At 43.7% G+C, this 20,911-nt stretch overlaps 1 protein-coding gene across 3 annotated transcripts in view; it reads left to right on the plus strand.

Annotated features, from left to right (window-relative positions):
* Positions 1 to 20,911, plus strand: part of COL4A6 (collagen type IV alpha 6 chain) — a 184,616-nt gene that overhangs the window by 148,570 nt on the left and 15,135 nt on the right. For all 3 annotated transcript variants that reach the window (XM_081897303.1, XM_081897302.1, XM_081897304.1), the window contains 15 exons: positions 1,118 to 1,189; positions 1,528 to 1,635; positions 2,115 to 2,336; positions 2,819 to 2,980; positions 5,103 to 5,273; positions 6,801 to 6,944; positions 7,435 to 7,560; positions 10,492 to 10,673; positions 12,601 to 12,664; positions 14,289 to 14,363; positions 15,018 to 15,125; positions 15,962 to 16,069; positions 17,669 to 17,740; positions 18,510 to 18,635; positions 19,754 to 19,870. In XM_081897303.1, coding sequence (XP_081753429.1) covers positions 1,118 to 1,189; positions 1,528 to 1,635; positions 2,115 to 2,336; positions 2,819 to 2,980; positions 5,103 to 5,273; positions 6,801 to 6,944; positions 7,435 to 7,560; positions 10,492 to 10,673; positions 12,601 to 12,664; positions 14,289 to 14,363; positions 15,018 to 15,125; positions 15,962 to 16,069; positions 17,669 to 17,740; positions 18,510 to 18,635; positions 19,754 to 19,870 — 1,857 coding nt within the window. The remainder of the gene's footprint in view (positions 1 to 1,117; positions 1,190 to 1,527; positions 1,636 to 2,114; positions 2,337 to 2,818; positions 2,981 to 5,102; positions 5,274 to 6,800; positions 6,945 to 7,434; positions 7,561 to 10,491; positions 10,674 to 12,600; positions 12,665 to 14,288; positions 14,364 to 15,017; positions 15,126 to 15,961; positions 16,070 to 17,668; positions 17,741 to 18,509; positions 18,636 to 19,753; positions 19,871 to 20,911) is intronic.

The raw sequence follows: 20,911 nt of genomic DNA on the forward strand, positions 1-20,911 counted from the left end.
ACTGCTGCCAGTCAGTGTACAAAGAAATAAGCAGCATGGAACAATAGTCAGACACTGCATAAGACAGCTCCTTATGTTTCTGTACTTTGAGGGGGGAGCCATATCTCCATGATAGAGTACATAGTTTCAGTGCTTTTTTCTGGGGGTACTTAGGGGTAAACAGTACTGGTACGATCCCCCGCCCCAAAAAATGTTAAAGTGTGGCAGTTACTGCAACAACTTCATGGTGAGTACTGGCACCTTAAAAAAAAGAAAGCACTGCATGTAGATGTTGAAGGTCCCAGGTTCAATCTGCAATAGCCCCTGTCTGCAATCACATTGTAGAATGAGCAGCGTTCAGCTAGATAAACAAATGGTCTCGACAGCTTCATGGGTTCCTGTGTACCTCGGCATAAGTCACACATTTTATTATTATTATTTCAATGGAGATTGAGGGGGACCTTGTGATTGTTTTTCCTGATCAAGAATCAGGATTGAATTTGCCCTTTATCTCAGTTTTCTTTTTCTTCTTCTTCGCTGCTCTAGAGACAGCATCCTATATCCCAGACACCGGCTGCCTTGAGGCATTTTGTGGGGTAGATCCAGGCCGCACATTTTAAACAAGCCCTGTTGTAGCTGTTATGCAAGGCAGATTTGTTTCTCAGATACTGAAAATCCTAAAACAGTTTGCAGGAGCATTTGTATTTCTGTGAAACAGGGTGGTTCCATGTGGAATTAACCAGACAATTAACCAGTATGGTAAAGAGAATGTGGGGGCAAGGCCTAGGATCATTTGGTCCATCACATGGGGCCAGGAGTGGTGGATCTGTGGCCCTCCAAATGTGGCCAGACTCTAAGATTATGGGACTTGGAGTCCAGCATCACTTGGAGGGTATAATGGTTCCGCCATCCCTGGACTGGGCCATTCTCTTTTGAATACATATCCTCCCCACCCTTCTACTGTAAGCCTTAAGTATGAGCAAAAGTCAAAACAGGATTTAAAATAAAGTTAGAAAACATTATTCTCTGGTAGGTTTGGAAATGTTACTCTTGAGCGCTTTTTAATCAAGAGGATTCATGGACCTGTTCAACCATTATTGACCAAGTAACTTTTTGGCACACATTTTCCCCCCTTTAGGTATAACTTTGCCCTGTCTGATTCCTGGAGCATTTGGTCCACCTGGGCCTCCAGGATCCCCAGGATCTCCAGGTATGAAATATTATACACTCCTTGCCCTGTCCTGCTGTGAACCTCTCTGGTTCATTTTTCCTTCAACAATGTGAAAAATGAAATGCAACCATCCTTCAAAATGCACACTTCTCTGAATGTTGTGAAGCAGTTCTCCAGTCATTTTTATTAAAAAAAAATGTGTATATTAGGACAAAGTGTGTAGGAACATGCATATATTAGTGGAAAATAGCATGCAAAAAGCTTTTTATGAAGGAAAATCATATGCAAAATGTGTCTGTTAGGGGGAATGCTGGCAACTTTTTGTAGAACTTTTTATTTCTTGTGCCTAACTGATTTTGTTCCTCACCCTTCTTCAGGCTCCAAGGGCAGAAAAGGTCTGCCAGGCATTCCAGGGCAGCCAGGATTAAATGGCTTTAAAGGGCCGCTAGGATCACCAGGGGTAGAAGGGCCTTCAGGACCACCAGGTAAGAGCCAAGATTGGAATCTGACTTGAAATAAGTGGGCCTGATGGGAGTGATAGTCCAAAATAGGTGGGGCACCAGGTTTAGGGAAGGCTAATTTAAGTGCTCATACTACCTCACATTCCTTACCCCCCCTTTCATTTTGCAATTTTCACAACAGCCCTGTAAGGTGGGTCTGTTTTAATTGCCTCACACTCTTGCAAGTTAAACTACAGCCAGTTTGCCTAAAGCCATCTTGCAAGTTCATGATAGAGGCAAGAATTGACCACAGGAATTTCTGATTCATAGCACAGGGCCAAAACAGAAGTCGTGGGTCTATCAGTCATGTGTCAGTCCTGTTTTTGGGCAGTTTCCACTGACTGACTGCAGAGATAGTTTTGCATCATTCTCATTTTAATCTTCAATTATTTTTTTCTTATTTTAATTCTTATTCAGGCTGTAACATAAAAGTCATTACATCTTTGCTCTTGTTTTTATTTGAGGCTTCTCTGGCATTCGTGGAGAGCCAGGACCACAAGGATCCCCAGGACCTGACGGGACGAATGGATTGCCTGGAAATCCAGGCTCCCCTGGTTTGCCAGGGCCAAGGGGGCAGCCTGGTGAAGTGTTTGGTGCTGAAAGCGGAGTTCCAGGGCAACCTGGTCTGCCAGGATTGGCAGGAGATAAAGGCATCCTCGGGGAACCTGGCCTTCCAGGTCCAAAAGGTTAGTTCTGCTGCTGCTAGAGTTGGCCGCTGGTCTGAGAGAGCCCATGATGCAGCCATGATGCCTAAGGTAAGCAGGTCTAGTTCTGCTCAGTGCCTGGATAGGAGATCTGCCTGGGAACCCCAGGTAAAATAAGATGAAAATTTGGGGTCTGGCACTTTCTGGATTTTCTAATACAGTGGTACCTCGGGTTGCATTACTTTCGGGTAATGTAATTTTCGGGTTGCGAACGGACCCCTGGAACGAATTAAGTTTGTATCCGGAGGGTCCACCGTACAGCGGTGGAGAACCTCTGGCCCATAGCCATACTAGGCTTGCCAGGGTTCTCCATTTAGCCAAGCCATGCCTGTCTGCCATATTTATTGTCCTTTGAATGTAGGTGTCATACTGCATTTCCTTGAATTTTGCAACATGCTTTTCACATCTCAACCCATGGATCTGAAACAGCCGTTTCAAGGGGCCAACCACTTCTCTCTTTTCAGGTGCAGATGGGAGGCCAGGTCTGTCAGGTGCAAAAGGTGGACGTGGGGAACCAGGCCTTCTGGGCATTGATGGACCACGAGGAGCTCCAGGACCTGGCGGCCCTTTTGGCATTAAAGGAAAGCCAGGTCCAATGGGAGCAGTCGGCTTCCCAGGATCTCGAGGTAGGTTGTGTATCAAATGGGAATAACTACCTTCATGGGCAAAAATTGGGTCGCATCCGACTATCTTCTACACAGAGTCAGCCTAAGTTAGTCGTGCCCATGAATTTCAATGGATCTGCTCTCAGCAGGACTGACACTGGATTCTGTAGCCCCCTTTCCTTGCTTTTATACAACTTGGCAGGATTATAGTGATGGGCCTATAAACCTGTGATGCGATGTCCATATTCTTGGGGAGCCTTGGGTGTTGTCGGTCCTGTTCCAAGCAGCCTTGGTGACCCAAAGCAAATGTTCAGGTTTGCACCAGTAGCAAGACAAGGCAAAAATAGGGCAGGATCTAAGTTCTGACAAGGTAAGTTAATCGTTTCAGGCACAGTGGCACCCTGGACAGCTCTAGACATTGTTCAGCTGGAGACTACATAACAACATAGTCAGAATGTCGTTCCAGCACCAGTCAGCCTCATTCACCTTATTTAAAGAGGTCCAGTCCTTCACAGGCATTAGTTTATAGAGCTGCAGTTCCCAGGGTGTTTTTAGCAATTAATACCTCTTCCCAGGGAACTCTTGAGAAGTGTCGCTCTCTGAGTGGGCTCTCCTAAACAACCTGCAGCATCCTTAACATACTATAGCTCCCTGAATTCCTTGGGAGAAGCTATGACAGTTAAAGTAGTATAATAGTGTTCTAAGTTCATGCTGCTGTTGTGGCCTTTGTGTGTGGAGAATGTTTTCATGGGTTTGTGGCCCAGAGGCTGCAAAGTGGCAGGGCAGGGTGGCTCCTCAACATTTTGTAGCTATAAAAGCAGCTCGCCTGTACTTACACCTGTGCATGGGTCGCTCCCAGTGAACCATAGTTACAGGTAAGCACCACCATTTTCTGAGTCATTCATTTCATTCATGGCCCTCGTGCTTTCTCCCTCTTCATATGTTTTTGTCTGTTTTTCCTCACCATGTTTCTCTTCCATTTACCACCAACCCCTCCATTTCTGACGTCACTCTGTATTGCTTTCTGGGGTTCTCCACATAGGCTGTCAAGGTGAGAGAAAATGCACTGTAGCATAAAAGCTCCTGGACTAACAGCTATCTAGCTTTTAATGCTACAAGACTTGCATTGACTGTAGGTGACACCCCTTATTTTAATCATAGAGAGAGAGAAACCAATAACAGCCACAAAACATTGTACTTCGTATGCTCAGATATTGCAACCAACCCAACCTGGACAAGGCTTTTGTGTTCTGGGAATCCCCAACATGGACTTCAGTTTCAATACGGTCTCTCTTCCCCTTCCTCCGCTACCTCCATCCATATAATATAAAACATATTTCACTGTTTGTTTTAAAGAGAAAAAAAATCAGGATGTGAATTTTAAGTGCTGTAATTAGAATCTTGCAAAGCTTGTTAGCCTGGTTTCTTCCCCAATTTTAGATGCTGCTTTCCCCAGAAACAACCTGATTTTTAAAAAAAAAATATGTATTTGAGCATTCCCTTTTCCATGCTTCAACCCTTCACTATGGTGGACCAAACCACAAAACATTTTTAAAAATTAAAAATTTACAGGTGGAAGCAAGCTGAGCAAAGAGTTCAGAGGCTAAATTGGCTAAATTCAGCCCGGCTGATGCCATTACTGTGACCTCCCCTGGGAATGACCACGGATTTAACAGGTTTTCTGCATTCTGGAATGCAGAATGATGGAAGCGATGGTGGAAAAAGCACCTTGCACCATTGGGCCTCTTTTTAGAAACACACATTCTTTGGTTCAGCACAAAGGTGGGGGTAGCGAATGGAATCTGATGTTCCAACTTGTGGCCTGGTTATTTGCAAGTACGACTGAGACGCTTCCCGAACCTTGGCTGATAAATCCTAAATTAACCCAATCATAAGGGGTTTCGCTATTGGCAGTTGTGTAGTGGTGTAGACAGTAACCTTCCTAGGCCTTTTAATTGTTAGATAACTAATGCTTATTATTTATTTATTTTTGCATTTCTAAACTCGTGCATATTAGAAAGGCTGCATGATTTTGGGGTTTCATCCTCTTGTACGCAATGCGACGCTTAGCACAGAGGCGGATTGAAAGAGGGGAGAGAAAGAGAGGATGTGAAATTAAGAGTCCCTACTTGTCTTGATTCAGGACTTCCTGGAGAAAAAGGCAGAAGTGGTGATCCGGGGGCACCAGGCCCCACTGGTATGAAGGGCTTCCCTGGTCTTGTTGGTCTCCCAGGACGTCCTGGTGAACTCGGGTTACCCGGGGCACTTGGCCCTCCAGGTGCAGATGGAAATCCAGGTTTTCCCGGATTAAAAGGTAACAAGTGTCAATATTCAATCTGCGTAACTATGTATTGTAATGACAATAATTTTGTCTCACGGCACTTTGTTTAGGTGGAATATCACACTGTTGCCAATCTGGCACTGGCACCCTCCAAATATTTTGGACACATTATGTTGAAGGCTGCCTTTGTAGGTAGAATGTTGAACGCGGGTGTAGAAGATTCAGGTGGTAGTGTTAAATGGTGGGTTTGCAATTACAAAAACAACAAAACATTATAAAGGCAACAACATATAATACCATACTTCAGCAATAACATAGGGACAGCCACAGAAAGCAGTGTTGAAAGATTATCTTACCCCATATATTCCCAACTGATCACTATGCTCCACAGGTGAAGGCCTCATGCAGATACCATCTTATCAGGAGATTCATTCCACACAGAGTAGGAATTGGGCCTTTAGTGTAGGGTTTTTAAAAATTATTATTAAGGGCAGTGCTTTTCTTCCAAAAAAAAATTGTTTAGGTGTACTATTATTTTTCTACTCATATTGAAATACTACCCCTCAATGAGGCCAAACTTAGATTCATGAAATGTTTAGGGGTATGCGTACACCTGCGTCCCCCCAGAAAAGAAGCACTGATTAAGGGCCATACAAGAAAGGAAGGAAGGAAGGGGAAAGACTTTTGATATGTGAGGGCTAAGTATTTGCCAATGTGGCAACACATTCTCCTCTCAACCTTGGAGGATAGGTTCAGCTAGAGGGCTCAGGTAAGGTGCAAGTCTGCCCGCAATATTATGTGACAGAAAGGTCTAGGCCCTTGTCTCCTGTTTCCCCTCAGAAGGGCTATTTCCAAAAGCTTAATTTCCACTAGCCTTCAATTGGCCTAGGATGTGTGTGTCAGGACTAGGTGGGCTTTGCCTCACTCCGATTCCAGAGTGGACTTTCCTAATCCAATCCATTCAGACCACAACCCAGATCAAATCAATGAACCACTTCAGAATCCTCATTCTGGTGGATTCTGTTACAAGAGTCCAGGGGTTTACCTGTGTTTAAACATTGGCTTTCCAGTAGATTTTGTTTAAAAATCGTTTTCCATTTCCCTGGGAATGGGATGGAATGGACTTAGTCCTATCTTCTCTGACAGCTGGGAAGGACTGGACTAAAATGAGTTTGCTTGTCCTTAATCAGGACCTACTGGTGGGAGGCTAGATGGGTCACAACAGCACCACCACAGCCATACAAATATAAGGTAAAACAATAGGGAGCAGTTCCCCACATGCATGTTTGGGCTAGACTTGAGTCCTGGATCTGAAAAGGTGAAAGACTGATACAGTAGACCAGTGGTTCCCAAATAGCTAAGTACTGTGGACTCCTTGTTTTTCAAAAGCCAAGCCATGAAAATTTTGATACCTCTGTGGTAGTTTTTGTTATGTGAATGGTGCCACAGACCTCCTGGGTGAGTTATGCAGGTCCGCAGGCCAGCAATTGGAAACCATTGCAGCAGGCTACTTTCCAGTTTCTCTGTGTGTAACAAATTCAATTTGCTGTTTGATGCTAGGAGAAAAGGGCTTTGCAGGTGTCATCGGCTTCCCTGGAATGCTAGGCTTACCTGGAATCCCAGGGGTGAATGGGCCAAAAGGAGCTTCTGGATTACCAGGAAGAGACGGAAATATTGGGTTTCCTGGACTCGATGGTTTAAAAGGTAAGGCTGGCAGTTTGGGATTGGGCCAAGCTTCACCTGGATGGGCAAAGCCAGACCCATACCAGCTATTTTGGGGGCCCAATTCAAGGTGCTCGTGTTAGTGATTAAAGCCTTCGATGTCTTAGGCCCCAAATATCTAAAATATGACCTCTTTCCCTAAAGACATTCTCAGTTCCACCTCCCTCAGAAGCTCAGGGGGTGGTGTCCCAGGAGAGAGCATTCTCTCTTCAACCCCTAAGTTGTGAAATTCCCTCCCCACAGAGCTATGTCTGGCACCTTCACTATACAGATTTCATTTGCTGTAAAACACACCTCTTTACCCTGTTTTTTGATACTTGAGATGTATATCATTAGGACTCATTCACATTAATTGATGGTTTTCAATGTTGTGTTTTAAATTGTTGCGACCTACCCAGAGACCTTAGGGTAAATTTGTGTGGCTGGGAGGTGTCTATCATTTCACATCATGTCTCTCTTTTCACTTCTTCAGGAGACAGAGGTGACAGGGGTCCTCCAGGACCTCCTGTCCGTAGACCTCCAGAACTGGTGCTTGCATTCAAAGGAAGCAAAGGAGAGCCTGGTGTTGCTGGGAATGCAGGGTTTACAGGACCTAGAGGTACTTGTGGGAGTTCACATAATACCATCCGGTTTCCATTGTTGTCCGTAACCAATCGTTCACCTATTTAACAGCCTAGAATGATGTCACTTCCCCTTTTAGAGAAACGCCAAACCACACCACATCATATGGCGGGAGGGCATTCCACAGGGCAGGTGCCACTACTGAGAAGGCCTTCTGCCTAGTGGACCCACTCCCAGTGGACAAATTTTATGATATTTGGAATTCAATTTATGATATTTGGAATTCAATTTATGATATTTGGAATTCAATTACATAAGTACCATAGTAAGTTAATATCTGGTTAATTACAAAAACAATTCCCCCTCTTTTTTAGTAATGTACACAATATATTTTTTATTGTTGTTGTGTTTTGTTTTCTACATGGGTACTGTTCCTTGTTTCTTCTTCTTTTTGTGTGTGTCTTATCTTACTCTGTGCACTTGTAATTTTGTTCCTTTATTTTTCAATAAAGAATAAAAAATTAAAATATTTATACAAATTTCTGTAGATATCTGAAGGCAGCCCTTTAACGGGGAGATTTTAATATCTGATATTTCCTTGTGTTACTTTATATTCTGTTGGAAGCTGCCCAGAGTGGTACAAATAATACATTATTATTATTATTACTATTATTATTATTATTATTATTTACACGCTGCTTCACCAACATCAGCCAGTCCTCAGCCAGCCATTCTTACTTAACAATCAACCCAGGAGGTGGCAGCACTGCCCATCTGCCTGCTCTTCCTTAGTCACAGGGCTCATCCACACTTCACCTTTTGCCCCATGTTTTCTAGACACAGGTCTGTGCTTTGAAGCTCCTTGTCCAAGTGCTTTCCCTTTTTTCATAGACTCTTAGAATTGTAGAGTTGGAAGGGGCCACAAGGGTCATCTAGTACAATCCCCTGCAATGCAGAAAATATTTTTGCCCAATGTAGGGCTGGAACCCATAACCTTGAGATTAAGAGTCTCATGCTCTACCAGGGCTTCCTCCCCCCCCCCCCCCATTTTGTCCTGCTGCTTTCCACAGGAAACCCACTCTTTATTTGTTATTTATTATTTTATTTTATTTATTATTAATAATTTATTTACAACATAATCCATAACAGCTCATTTTGTTGTTGTTGTTTAGTCGTGTCCGACTCTTTGTGACCCCATGGACCAGAGCATGCCAGGCACTTCTGTCTTCCACTACCTCCCGCAGTTTGGTCAGACTCATGTTTGTAGCTTTGAGAACACTGTCCAACCATCTCGTCCTCTGTTGTCCCCTTCTCCTTGTGCCCTCCATCTTTCCCAGCATCAGGGTCTTTTCCAGGGAGTCTTCTCTTCTCATGAGGTGGCCAAAGTATTGGAGCCTCAGCTTCAGGATCTGTCCTTCCAGTGAGCACTCAGGGCTGATTTCCTTAAGAATGGAGAGGTTTGATCTTCTTGCAGTCCATGGGACTCTCAAGGGTCTCCTCCAGCACCTTAATTCAAAAGCATCAATTCTTCGGCGATCAGCCTTCTTTATGGTCCAGCTCTCACTTCCATACATCACTACTGGGAAAACCATGGCTTTAACTATACGGACCTTTGTTGGCAAGGTGATGTCTCTGCTTTTTAAGATGCTGTCTAGGTTTGCCATCACCTTTCTCCCAAGGAGCAGGCGTCTTTTAATTTCGTGACTGCTGTCACCATCTGCAGTGATCATGGAGCCCTAGAAAGTAAAATCTCTCACTGCCTCCATTTCTTCCCCTTCTATTTGCCAGCTCATACATACAAACAAACAAACAAACAAACCCACCACCATTGACAATTTAGTTATCAGAATTAAATTCCTATCCCCTTACATAAAGAAAACATAACATAAAAATAAAATATTTCCTTTATCCTGTAAATGGCCTCCTTATTTACTTCTTGTATACTGTTTCTTTTATATGTGATTATTACAATTTTTCCTAGTTATGACTTAAAAAACCGCAGTATCCTGTAGAAATTAATCAAAACAAGTCCAGGTATATATTTTGGGGCATTGTTTGCTAAAGTATTCTCTGCTTTTCCCCCATTCTTTTTGAAATTCTTGTCTGGGTTATCCCCTAACTGTCTCTGTTAATCTGGCCAGTTCAGTATAATCTAATAATTTATCCTGCCATTTCTTTTTTGTTGGCACAAGTTCTTTTTTCCAATTTTTGGCAATTAAGATCGTCCCCGCACCTGTGGCATAAAGGAATAATTTGCAGTCTTTTTTTGCTATATCTGTGTCTGTTATTCTTAATAGGAAAGCTTCTGTATTTTTCACAAAGTTATATTTAAACATTTTTTAAAGTTCATCTTATACTATGATGCGGTAAAGCAGAAAGGACACTTCTACATATCTGGTGGACCTGTAAAAAAATCAAAAGCTTCTGGGATATAGTATAGTGTATGAGGAAACCCACTCTTTAACACTGACTTGGAATAAATGGCAATTCAGATTTTTATGCAGATAGCCGTTTGCTCTGACTCAGTGGTAAAAAACAGTTTTTCACATGGAAGGCACCGGGCCAAAAAAAGGAAAGAAAGGCACTTGGACACAGAACTTTAAAGCAAGCACTCCCAAACTCGGCCCTGTAGATGTTTTGGGACTACAATTCCCATCATCCCTGACCACTGGTCAAGTTAGCTAGGAATAATGGAGGTTGTAGTCCCAAAACATCTGGAGGGCCGAGTTTGGGGGTGCCTGCTTTAAAGCAGGGAACTGTGCCTTGAAACATGGCAAAAAAGGAAGTCTGGATCAGCCCTCAGTGTTGTCCTTGTTGTCCATCAGGAAGAAGGAAGAGGGCAAAACTGGGAAAACTAGACTGAGTTGGCTATGCCTTTATTGGCTCTAGCTCCACCTACTGTTGGACTCCCTGTCTTCCTCCCTACCAGCCACCACAGATCATACAACTTTGCTTTGCTTTCCTGTAGGGAACAAGGGACTCCCTGGTCCCCGTGGACAGCCAGGACCCCCAGGAATAGCTGGGCTTCCAGGCAGAGAGAAAGGACCTCCTGGAGACTCAGGTCTCCCTGGAACATCTGGTTCTCGCGGCTTCCCAGGACAGAAGGGAACCTCTGGCATCCTAGGTTTTCCAGGAATGCCCGGAGGAAATGTAAGTATGCCTGTTTCTGGGGACTTATGTTGGATTCCTTTTGACTGCTTTAAAGCACATTCAAAGCGAATTCTTTCCCTCAGAGAGTTCTGGGATGTATGGCTTGTTAAGGCTTGCTGGAGATTGTAACTCTGTGATGGGGTGAACTACAGTGCCCAGAATTATTTGAGGGAAAGAATGTGTTTTGAGTGTGCTTTAAAGTTACAGTGTATACAGCAGAGTACTACTGTTGGGCTCTGAAGGGAGAGCCAAATGGAAGCAGGTCATGTACATCATTTCACCATGTAAACATTAGGCCTGGCTTTTGTGGATGCCTACAGGCTTCCATTAGCAGGACGCGGGTGGCGCTGTGGGTAAAACCTCAGCGCCTAGGACTTGCCGATCACATGGTAGGTGGTTCAAATCCCCGCGGCGGGGTGCACTCCAGTCGTTCGGTCCCAGTGCCTGCCAACCTAGCAGTTCGAAAGCACGTCAAAGTGCAAGTAGATAAATAGGGACCGCTTACCAGCGGGAAGGTAAACGGCGTTCCGTGTGCTGCGCTGGCTCACCAGATGCAGCTTGTCACGCTGGCCACGTGACCCGGAAATGTCTGCGGACAGCACTGGCTCCCGGCCTATAGAGTGAGATGAGAGCACAACCCTAGAGTCTGGCAAGACTGGCCCGTACGGGCAGGGGTACCTTTACCTTTACAGGCTTCCACTGTTTTGTGGGAGGGGTTAAAGTGCATACTAGAAATTTAGGTTTGTGCAGTTAAACTGGATTAAAGTGCTCTGTCACCTGGGCACAACAAATCCACTCTAAAAAGCACACAGGGACTCTTTTTACTTAGCAAAGAGATGGGGAAATGCCCTGAAAAGCATGGGATGAACGAATAATTAACAGGAAGACGTATAAACAGAACAAATGCTCAATAAAAACTGTGTGGGATAAATTGCAGTACAGTAGTACCTTGCTTCTTGAACAGCTTAGTTGTCAAACAAATTGGCTCCCAAACCCAGAAGTAAGTAAGATTTGCAAACGTTTTTGGAAGCCGAACCTCCATTAATGCATGAAGGGGTTAGGATCACAGAGTAAGCTGTTGGTGCTAGAGTTGACTAAGTCATGCCCCCTCACCTCTGGTAAAGAAGGGAGTGAAGCTTCTTTGCTCACTCTCAGTCTACCATGTGAAAATCGCAAGGATTGGAGGTCTGGACTTGGGGCTCCAGGCACAGACCACATGTTTAGAAAAGTTTTCTACTGTATTTTGTAACAAGATTTCTGCCTGAGTTTTTCCTGCTGCTGTATGGAAAGGCACATGAATCTGACCTTTGATGCATTTTTAAACTTACTAAACTGTGTGGTCTGTTCACTGCAAGGGGGTAGAAAGGGAAGCACTTTAAACAACTCAGGACAATATATTTAAAAGGTTTAAGCAGCCTAAATTCCCACACTTTATTGCTGCATGTTTTGTGACTTTTTAAAAACCACTTTTACTGAAAACTCTTGTTGCCCTGCATTTCCGATTTAGGGATCCAGTGAATTCTTTTAACCAAATACATTTGTATCATAATCCTGACAAACCGGACATAGTCTAACCTCCTCATAAGCTTTGAGCAAACACAGAAAGATGAATACTCAGTGAGGTTGTCTGGAGGAGTCCTCTGTCTTTCTGAACCCTTTGTGAACAAGGACTTGGATGTGGGCTGGACCTTTCACTAGGACCATTTCCACGTGGACATCACCAGGGAATGACTGTCAGAAGCTGTGCATAGCAATGCGTGCTGCTGTTTCGTATTGGTGAACATTGTGAGACCATACATTTCTCTCTGCCCTGCTGATGTAATTTTATCTATAATACCTTTTACTAGCTTTAATGTTAATGTATCCTGCTCTGGAATATTTTATTCTGTGAAAGGTGAATTATAAATAAAGTGATTTCCTTCACCAGGGTGATGAGGGTTTGATGGGGCCATCTGGATTCCCAGGGAATACGGGATTGCGTGGTTCAAAGGGTAAGTCACTGGTGTGATATATTCAGGTACCATTTCCAACAGGGAAACTACAAAGGGGCCACAGCAGGAGATAGTGCTAATGGGGAATATAAAGTTGTGTGTTGTGTGCATTGGTGGAGATGTGCTAGAATGGGACGAGTAGTTAAGCATAGTATGATTTATGTAAATGTATACATTTGAGTATACATCAAATGAGGGATGCGGGTGGCGCTGTAGGTTAAACCACAGAGCCTAGGACTTGCCGGTCAGAAGGTTAGCGGTTCGAATCCCCGCAACGGGGTGAGCTCCTGTTGCTCAGTCCCTGCTCCTGCCAACCTAGCAGTTCGAAAGCATGCAGTGTAAGTAGATAAATAGGTACCACTCTGGCGGGAAGGTAAACGGCGTTTCCGTGCACTGCTCTGGTTTGCCAGAAGCGGCTTAGTCATGCTGGCCACATGACCTGGAAGCTGTACGCCGGCTCCCTCAGCCAATAAAGCGAGATGAGTGCCAGGACTGGACCTAATGATCAGGGGTCCCTTTACCTTTACCTTATACATTTGAGTAATCAGAATTTGAGTGTGATGAATAGGTGTTAGTGGTTGGGGGGGGGGGGAGTGTTGTATATTGTGAGTCAGGATGTGCCTTGATAAGAGGGAGGCTGAGGAAAGGAGGGAGCCCTTGATCCTGAAGACATTTTGCAAAATGTGCTGCTATCTTTTTGGTTTTTGCAGGATCTTATTTTTTTATTGTAGTCTTTTACAGATAACTCACAACTTAATGTGTGTTTAACTTATGCACATTCAGCTTTACACTCGTGGCAAAAAGATTTTTAAAAAAGAAAATTGAAAAGGGACAAAAAACAGACAGGCATTTAGGGGGAGAAAACTCTGGCAACCCCACCCACCACTGCACCCAGGATGTTTTGACTATATGTGATTTTAGCTTTATGCGCTATCCCTGAAACATAACCCCTGGATAAGTGTTGTATTATATGTAGTTCTACAGTTTTATTGTTTTTATGTGTGTGTGCACGCATGCACACTAAAGAAAGAGAGAGAAGGAATTCATAATTTTGTAAACTGCTTGAAAGTGTACATATGTTAAGTGTTATAAATATATGTTAAATAAATGAAAGTAATTTTGTTTTTTTAACCATCTTTGGTGCTCCTAGTAACAGGCAGCATTTAAAGCGAAAGAAATGTCATTGCTCTGCTCTCATAACACTTGAACCCTTGGCCGCTTAATGAAATTGATTGGCAGGTTCAAGACTAGGAACACACCACATAATTAATTTACGTGGTTCAGTGCCACTCTGCTGTAGGACTGACCAGTAGCTTGTGATATATGGACTGCTGCCTCGTGTGGTGAGCCACTGAACAGCAAAGTGACAGTTTCTCCAGGATGTGACTTCATGAACTGAAACTGACCCCAACCATTAAGTCCAGCCATTGGATCCTCTCTGACAGCAGGGAGTATATGAGGGTTTCCTGTTCCAGTTGAGCTTTGTTCAAGTGAAATGGCCTTCCTAAGCTCTGGTGTGCTTCTCTATCCTTGGTGGTGCATCATTTCTAACTCTCTGAGAGTTGCAGCTTACATGGGCACCTCTGGAGACATAATAGTGGTGGTGGTTGTTCCCTTCTTCCAGGTGACCGAGGAGAATCATTTGGAATCCCAGGTGGTGTAGGACCTAAAGGAGAACAAGGGGACCCTGGACTTCCAGGTATAAAACTGATGGTGAACTTTGAAAGGTTTCTGAAAGGAAAAGCTTCTGATTAAGCTTCTGGTTGATTAAGACTTTATACTCCTTTAGTTTTAAGATAAAAGTAGGTAGTCGCATTATTCGCAATTTTTCAGATTGCCACTGTCAGGATGGGGCTATATTGGACATTCTTTACCTGCTACCACAAGGGCTCTTGCACTAGCTGACATGTGGGTGTTAATGCTGCACAACAGAGGAATCCAACACAACAGTTGCAATTACAGATATTTGTTGCATAATAGATTACACAATAATATATTGCACAACAAAGTTATTAGCAGCCTGATAATGCATTCTCAGGTGCAACAACATTCCATGAGTGCGAAATATATCTCCAATGGAACAATTAAATACGCTAAGTGATTTTAACTTAACGCTGACCTGTCTCTGATGGCACACACCATGTGTTTTGGATGTAGATACATGCTTGGGAGGGGCAGAGCTCAGTGATGTATTTTGCATGTGAAACATCCCAGGCTGAGTCCCTGGCAATTCCAGCTTAAAATTTAGTGAGTTGGGAAAGATGCAGAATGATTGGTGGTGGGCCAGTGGCCAAATGGACCAGTGCATCACATATCTAAAACAGTGACAAGACTTCCTGTGTGATCTTTTGAGGTGCAAGAGGACTTGATGGACCAAAGGGTGAGCCAGGATTCCCAGGAAGCGTTGGGATAAAAGGAAGTAAAGGTGCACCGGGGGACTTTGGCCAAGATGGACCACCAGGTATCTATGCTCTTTTGCGGGTAGTTAACCAGACAGGCCATGTTTCCTATGAGACGAATATTCAGTTCAACAAATGCATGGGAACTCTGCCTTCTTTTCCACCCCTCCAAGACTTTATATTAGCAAGTGGGGTTTAGTGGTGGCAACGGGGGTTGCCACCCTTAGCACCCACAAGGCCTCTGAGTGCCTTGGTCATGAGGTGGTGAGAGTGGTTACTTTTTACATCCTTACATACTATAGAGCTGAAGGAACAAGTTGGAAGCATGACCTCACTAGATGACCCTGGGACAGGCACTTCCATCTACTGAATTTTGCTGAAAGTAGACCCACTGAAATTAATGAACCCAACTTAGTCATTTCCATTAATTTTAATGGTCTGCTCTGAGTATGCCTAATGTTGGATAAACCCAGTGTTGACAATGCTCAGCTAGACTGACCAATGGTCTATTGGTAGGAAGCAATTTCCTGCATTCCTGCAGCCTTCCTCCTGCACTTGTTTTCTTGAAAATTTATCTGAGTTCAATGTACACATGCTCACAGCTTCGGAGAGTCCAAACTTTGCTGCGTAGGTATATGGATTACAGTAACTGTCTGCTGTTGTGCTGTTGAAGCTTTTTCCTGCTATTGTTGGGGGGTTGATTTGTGTATTTTTCATGAATTGCCTGGGTTTTATTTTTATGTTTCGTTTTGCTTTTATGTGTGCTTAAGCTCTCAGGGTCTTTTTGCACAGCAAGAGATCTCACAAGTTAAATAGATAATAACAATGTGTCATGCATTTTAAAGCTGTGTCTTAAATTAATCTGTTGATTCTTCCTCTCCCCCCGCCCACGTCCCAGGGTTCCCTGGAGTTGGGATTTCAAGGGGCAACCCAGGTTTTCCAGGCATTCCTGGGCAGCGTGGCCCTCCAGGACTTACAGGGCTTCCTGGCATTGCAGGGCTAAAAGGTATGACTTTATTTTCTTAAATTACCCAAAATGTTGGTAGGGAGGGAGATCTGGAAAGACAAAGGTTGACATGAACCATTAATCACCCTGAGGGCAGACTGACTGAAGTCAACAGGCTTCGATCCATTGTTCATTTCAGTGAGTCCAGTATCGGGGACATTTTGGAAGGGAGGCACATGCAGGGAATTTCCCACCAAGCCAGTAAGAGTCAATAGCTAACTGTGGAGTCAGGGCACCATCATTGGTACTGTGCAAGCATGTGGTGACTAGTTTGACCTCCCTCTGACTAAGTCACTGATTCATACTAAGGTGGAGGGGAGTGAGGTTGCCATGGTGCAAATGCTCTGGCAGGAGCACCAGATAGGTTCTGCTAGGACATTTGCACTATGCTGACCTCTCCAGAGCTTTGCCCCTCTCTATCCTACTTCACAACACCAGCTCAGCTGGAGGGAGGAGGGTGAACAGCCCCACCCCATTATGCTATCTTTGCTGCTGCTATGGTGGTGAGTCAGTACAGAGCCTTTTCGGCAGTGGCCTCAAGATGAAGGAATAGGGTAGGACAGTTCTACTTCCTCACACCGGGTTTTTAGACTTCATTTGTTGAATTAAATTTATACGGCTGGCCATCAGTGCATCAAAGAATATTTCCTAGGTGGCTTATAAGCATAACAGTATTAAAAAACATACAGTATATAATAATTAAAATCAACATTAAACTGTGAAACTTTTTGTAAACTGCTTTGAGGTTTGTTTGTTTTTTACAATCAAATGGTACATAATTTTTATGACTTAATAAAAATAAATAAAATTAAAGATGTGGGAAACTTTTCTTGATCATGATGCTATCAGGGCAGACATATTAGGTCCCACTTTCAATACTATTTACACCTGCAAATATTTTGCTGCGGACACACTGCTTTATTTCTTGTCAGTATATATCCTGTGACTTGCTGCTAAAGTCCTATGACTTTTTATACCACAACTGTTCTGGCTTATTTTCCTGCTTTTGTTGTTCTGTAACTGTGGTTCTCACTTTTTTTCTGTGAGCCACACTTTTAGGAAAAAAATTTGCTTGCAGCATACCAATTTTTTTTATTGTTAAAAAATACATTGGGAAACAAAAAGAAACACAGAACACAACTACTTTGCAATATGATCATGGAATATCCAGAAAGTATAAAATAGTGCAGCTGCATAAGAACATGAATCATTCCCAAACTATAATATTGATTGTCCTTGAATCTTCCTGCTACACTTGCATAGCATGCCACACCCTTTGAGAATCACTGCTCCACAGCACTGTGGATAGCAACGATGTGGTAGCACTGGGGAAGAATTGCAGAACAAACCGAAGCAGAACCAATCCCTCACTAATGCACTATTCTTGTGTCAAGAACATGTAGTAGAATTTCCTCACAATAAAACGCCTGTCTGAAAGCGCCCTCCATTTGTATCTTTAAAGGTGACTATAGGCCTTGCTATAGGTCCACTGGCTCACAAGGCAGGGCAAATAAATCTTCGAATAAATAAACCAATTTTCCTCCAGTGTCTCAGTTGCTTCCTGTTACTCATTTCAGTGTTTTCCAAATATCTCCACAGGATTCCCCGGTTCTCCAGGCTTGACTGGCTTAAATGGTTTACCAGGCACAAAGGGCTCACCTGGAACACCAGGTAAATAAATTGAAACAGACTAGGAAGACACCCAATGACGTGGCCACCTGCTCCATCTTTTGGTAGTTATCTCCAAGATCATCTGTGGACCTGGAATAGGGAACCTCAGGGCTGCCAAATGTGACCGTCCATGTCTCTCTCTGGCTCTTGAAACCCTCCTCACACACCTCCTTGACCCATCATTTCACCCTCAGTTGAGTGCTTTTGTCAGGGTGCATTGTGTCCTGAGACTGGGGCGATTTGTCTTGCTTGTTTGGGTGGGGAAGGGAGAGGGGAGTGTGTGTGTGTGTGTGTGTGTGCGCCTGCAGAAACCGCTGATTTCTGTGTGTGTGTGTGTGTGATATAGCCTGGTGCACAAGGGTAAAGGTTGTGTTTTTTGCCTTGCTGCTGTCATGTGTCCCCCCCTCCGCTCCCCCAAAGGTTGCCTGTGAGGGAATGTGGCCACTTCAAATCTTTTGACAGCCGATTCCTAAAGGAGCCTTTGCCATCTCCGCAACCTATACCCAAATCCCTAAATATCACAGCAATGAGATTAAAGTATACTTTTCTCTAGCCCCCATTGGAAATTCCATTCTCTGAAACAATTTTTGTGGTCTGTTTAAATTTCCTTGCACTGCAACATTCTCAACTAAGTGCCAGAGCAGGATACTGTGCCCCCAGCAGAGGAGGGAAGAAGTGTTGTGTGGCCCATTGCGGGGGGGGGGGCGGTTCTTTGATGGTGTTTAATGGGCTGCTTTGACCTGCTTTTCATCCTCCCACTCCTTGCTAGGTCTGAGTGAAATTGGACTTCCAGGGCCTGCAGGAATGCCAGGTGCCAAAGGAGAACAGGGTGTTCCCGGTTTTCAAATTGGACCCCCAGGCTTGCCTGGACAGAAGGGACCTGCAGGAGACTTGGGTAAATAACAGCGACCGCAAAGAAATCATAAACAGCAGCTGAAAGAGACCATGAGCTAGAAGAGGAGTGTAGAGAGCTGGTGCAGCAGAATGGTTAAGATACTGGACTATGGACAGGGAAGTCCCTGGTTCATATTTCACCTCTGCCATGAACTTGAAAGCTGGCCTAACACAAACCTCTCTGTCCCTCCTCCCCTCCACTACAACTGCAGTGTGGTAATCATTGTAAGGCTGGGATGGGAACTTGTACGTCTCCTAGATGTTGATCACTCTCCCATCAGCCTAAAATAGCATGGCCAATGATTGGGAGCAATTGGAACTATGATCCAACATCTGGATTGTATACAGGTTCCCATCCCTCTTGTAAGAGTTACAAAAGTGTTATGTTCACACACACAGTTCTTTTTTTTGTAAAATGTTTAGGGGTACTCTCATTTTCCTACTCATACTGAAATACTGCCCCTCAATGAGGCCAAACTTAGATTCACAAAATGTTTAGGGGTATGCATACCCCTGCGTCCCCCCAGAAAAAAGCACATTATATTTATAAGAGAGAGTGTGTGTGTATGTGTGGAGATCATGGTGGCAAATATTTCTGCCTTAAAGCAATGGGATAAAAATAAAACAACTTAACTTAAATCATCCGAAAACAATAGCTGAGCTTGTGACAATAAATGAAATTGCATGTTAAGCTCCATGCTACATGCTCCACTTCTGATTGAATATCTGATACGTATTTTATATAATAAATGTTTTCTTAAGGATGTCGTCATGTCACAGTTTGCATGGCTGCCAACCGGTGGTGCTACGTGCTACAGCATGACAACAAACAGGGCTCTTGGAGCTGCTGAGCCATAGCTGCAGCATTGGAGGGTGAGGGGGAGTGAACGAGAGACTCTGGCAGGTGACTGAGACCAGTAAATGAGTGGCTGGGTAGCCCAGGCCAGCTGGTGAAGTAGGCCAGCAAGTGGAGGTTTGGTCAGGGTAGTGGTAGCTTTGGCAAGGAGGGAGGGGGAACGGTGGTTTAGGCGAGGGGATGGTGTTGGTGAGCAAAGTGAGCTGGATCGCGCAGCCCCTAGTTCATATTCTTCTAGTTAATCTTTGTCCATGTCACTTTAGGTCGTCCTGGAGCTATGGGTCCTCCTGGTTTGCAAGGGCCTCCAGGCATCTCTCTTCCATCAAAAATTCCTGGGAGACCCGGTGATGCTGGACTTCCTGGAGAAGATGGTAGACCAGGTATGGAGTTGGGAATCTGACCACTTGGCTTTAGAAATTAAACTGGAAAGAGAGAGACACATTAATCAAGCACCAGCGAAGCCCTGACAGGAGAATCTGCCAGAATGTGTGGTGGAATCCTGCAGTTCAGGAATACAACCTCCCAAAACCTGGATCCAAAGGCTTTAAGTTCTATAATCAGCATAATGTACGCAAATTAGGTTGAATAATGACCTTGCATGCATTTAACCAGCAGCATGCTTATGCTGCTTAATGCATATGCTGCAGAATGAATTGAACAACTATAGCAAAAGTCTTGTGTTAATGTGCTTAATGTGCTTGAACGAACCAAGTCAGTTCAAGGCAGCAAACAAAATTGCAAGCATAAATATGCAATAATATGTTTAAAAATAAAAGCACTTCTTATTTTGAAATATATTATTGTACATTTATGCTTGTAATTTCATTACTTAAAAAAATCCAATGCATTAGATATAATTCAGACAGTATAAAAGCCTTTTCCAAAGTTACATCAATAAAGCAGTAGTATAAATATCAGGTTTTTTTTAAAAAAAACCACTTAATCACACTTCATTACTAGACTATTGCTGCTGATTAAAGGTTGTCTGCAGCTGAGCCCAACTCAGAGCAGACCTGCTGAAGTGAATGGGCCTAAGTTTGGCATCTCCATTCATTTCAATGGGTCTTCTTTGAGTACGACCAGCAGTGGATGCAACCCTAAGAGTAAAAATGTAAACTCTTCCTTAGGTACAAGAACAAGGGTTTTTTTGGGGGGGGGGGACAAGTGCGCAAAATATTAATTGGTATTCAGATCCTCCTGCCACCCTACGTATTAAAGGGCTATTTTTCCCCTGTGGTTATAAGGGTGATAAAAACTTCATTCTTAAAAATCCTACAACCATACTAGAGGTTGTAAGCTTGGATTCTACTTGCAAGGGTGTCCTCTCAGTTATACAATAACCTGCACCCTTTTGACAACAGTCTGCAGTGATGCCATATTGATGTTGCAATGTTTATGTTGGTTTGGATGTGGTCTGGTGA

This window comes from Podarcis melisellensis, assembly GCF_964234715.1.
Source record: "Podarcis melisellensis genome assembly, chromosome: Z".
NCBI lineage: Eukaryota > Metazoa > Chordata > Lepidosauria > Squamata > Lacertidae > Podarcis > Podarcis melisellensis.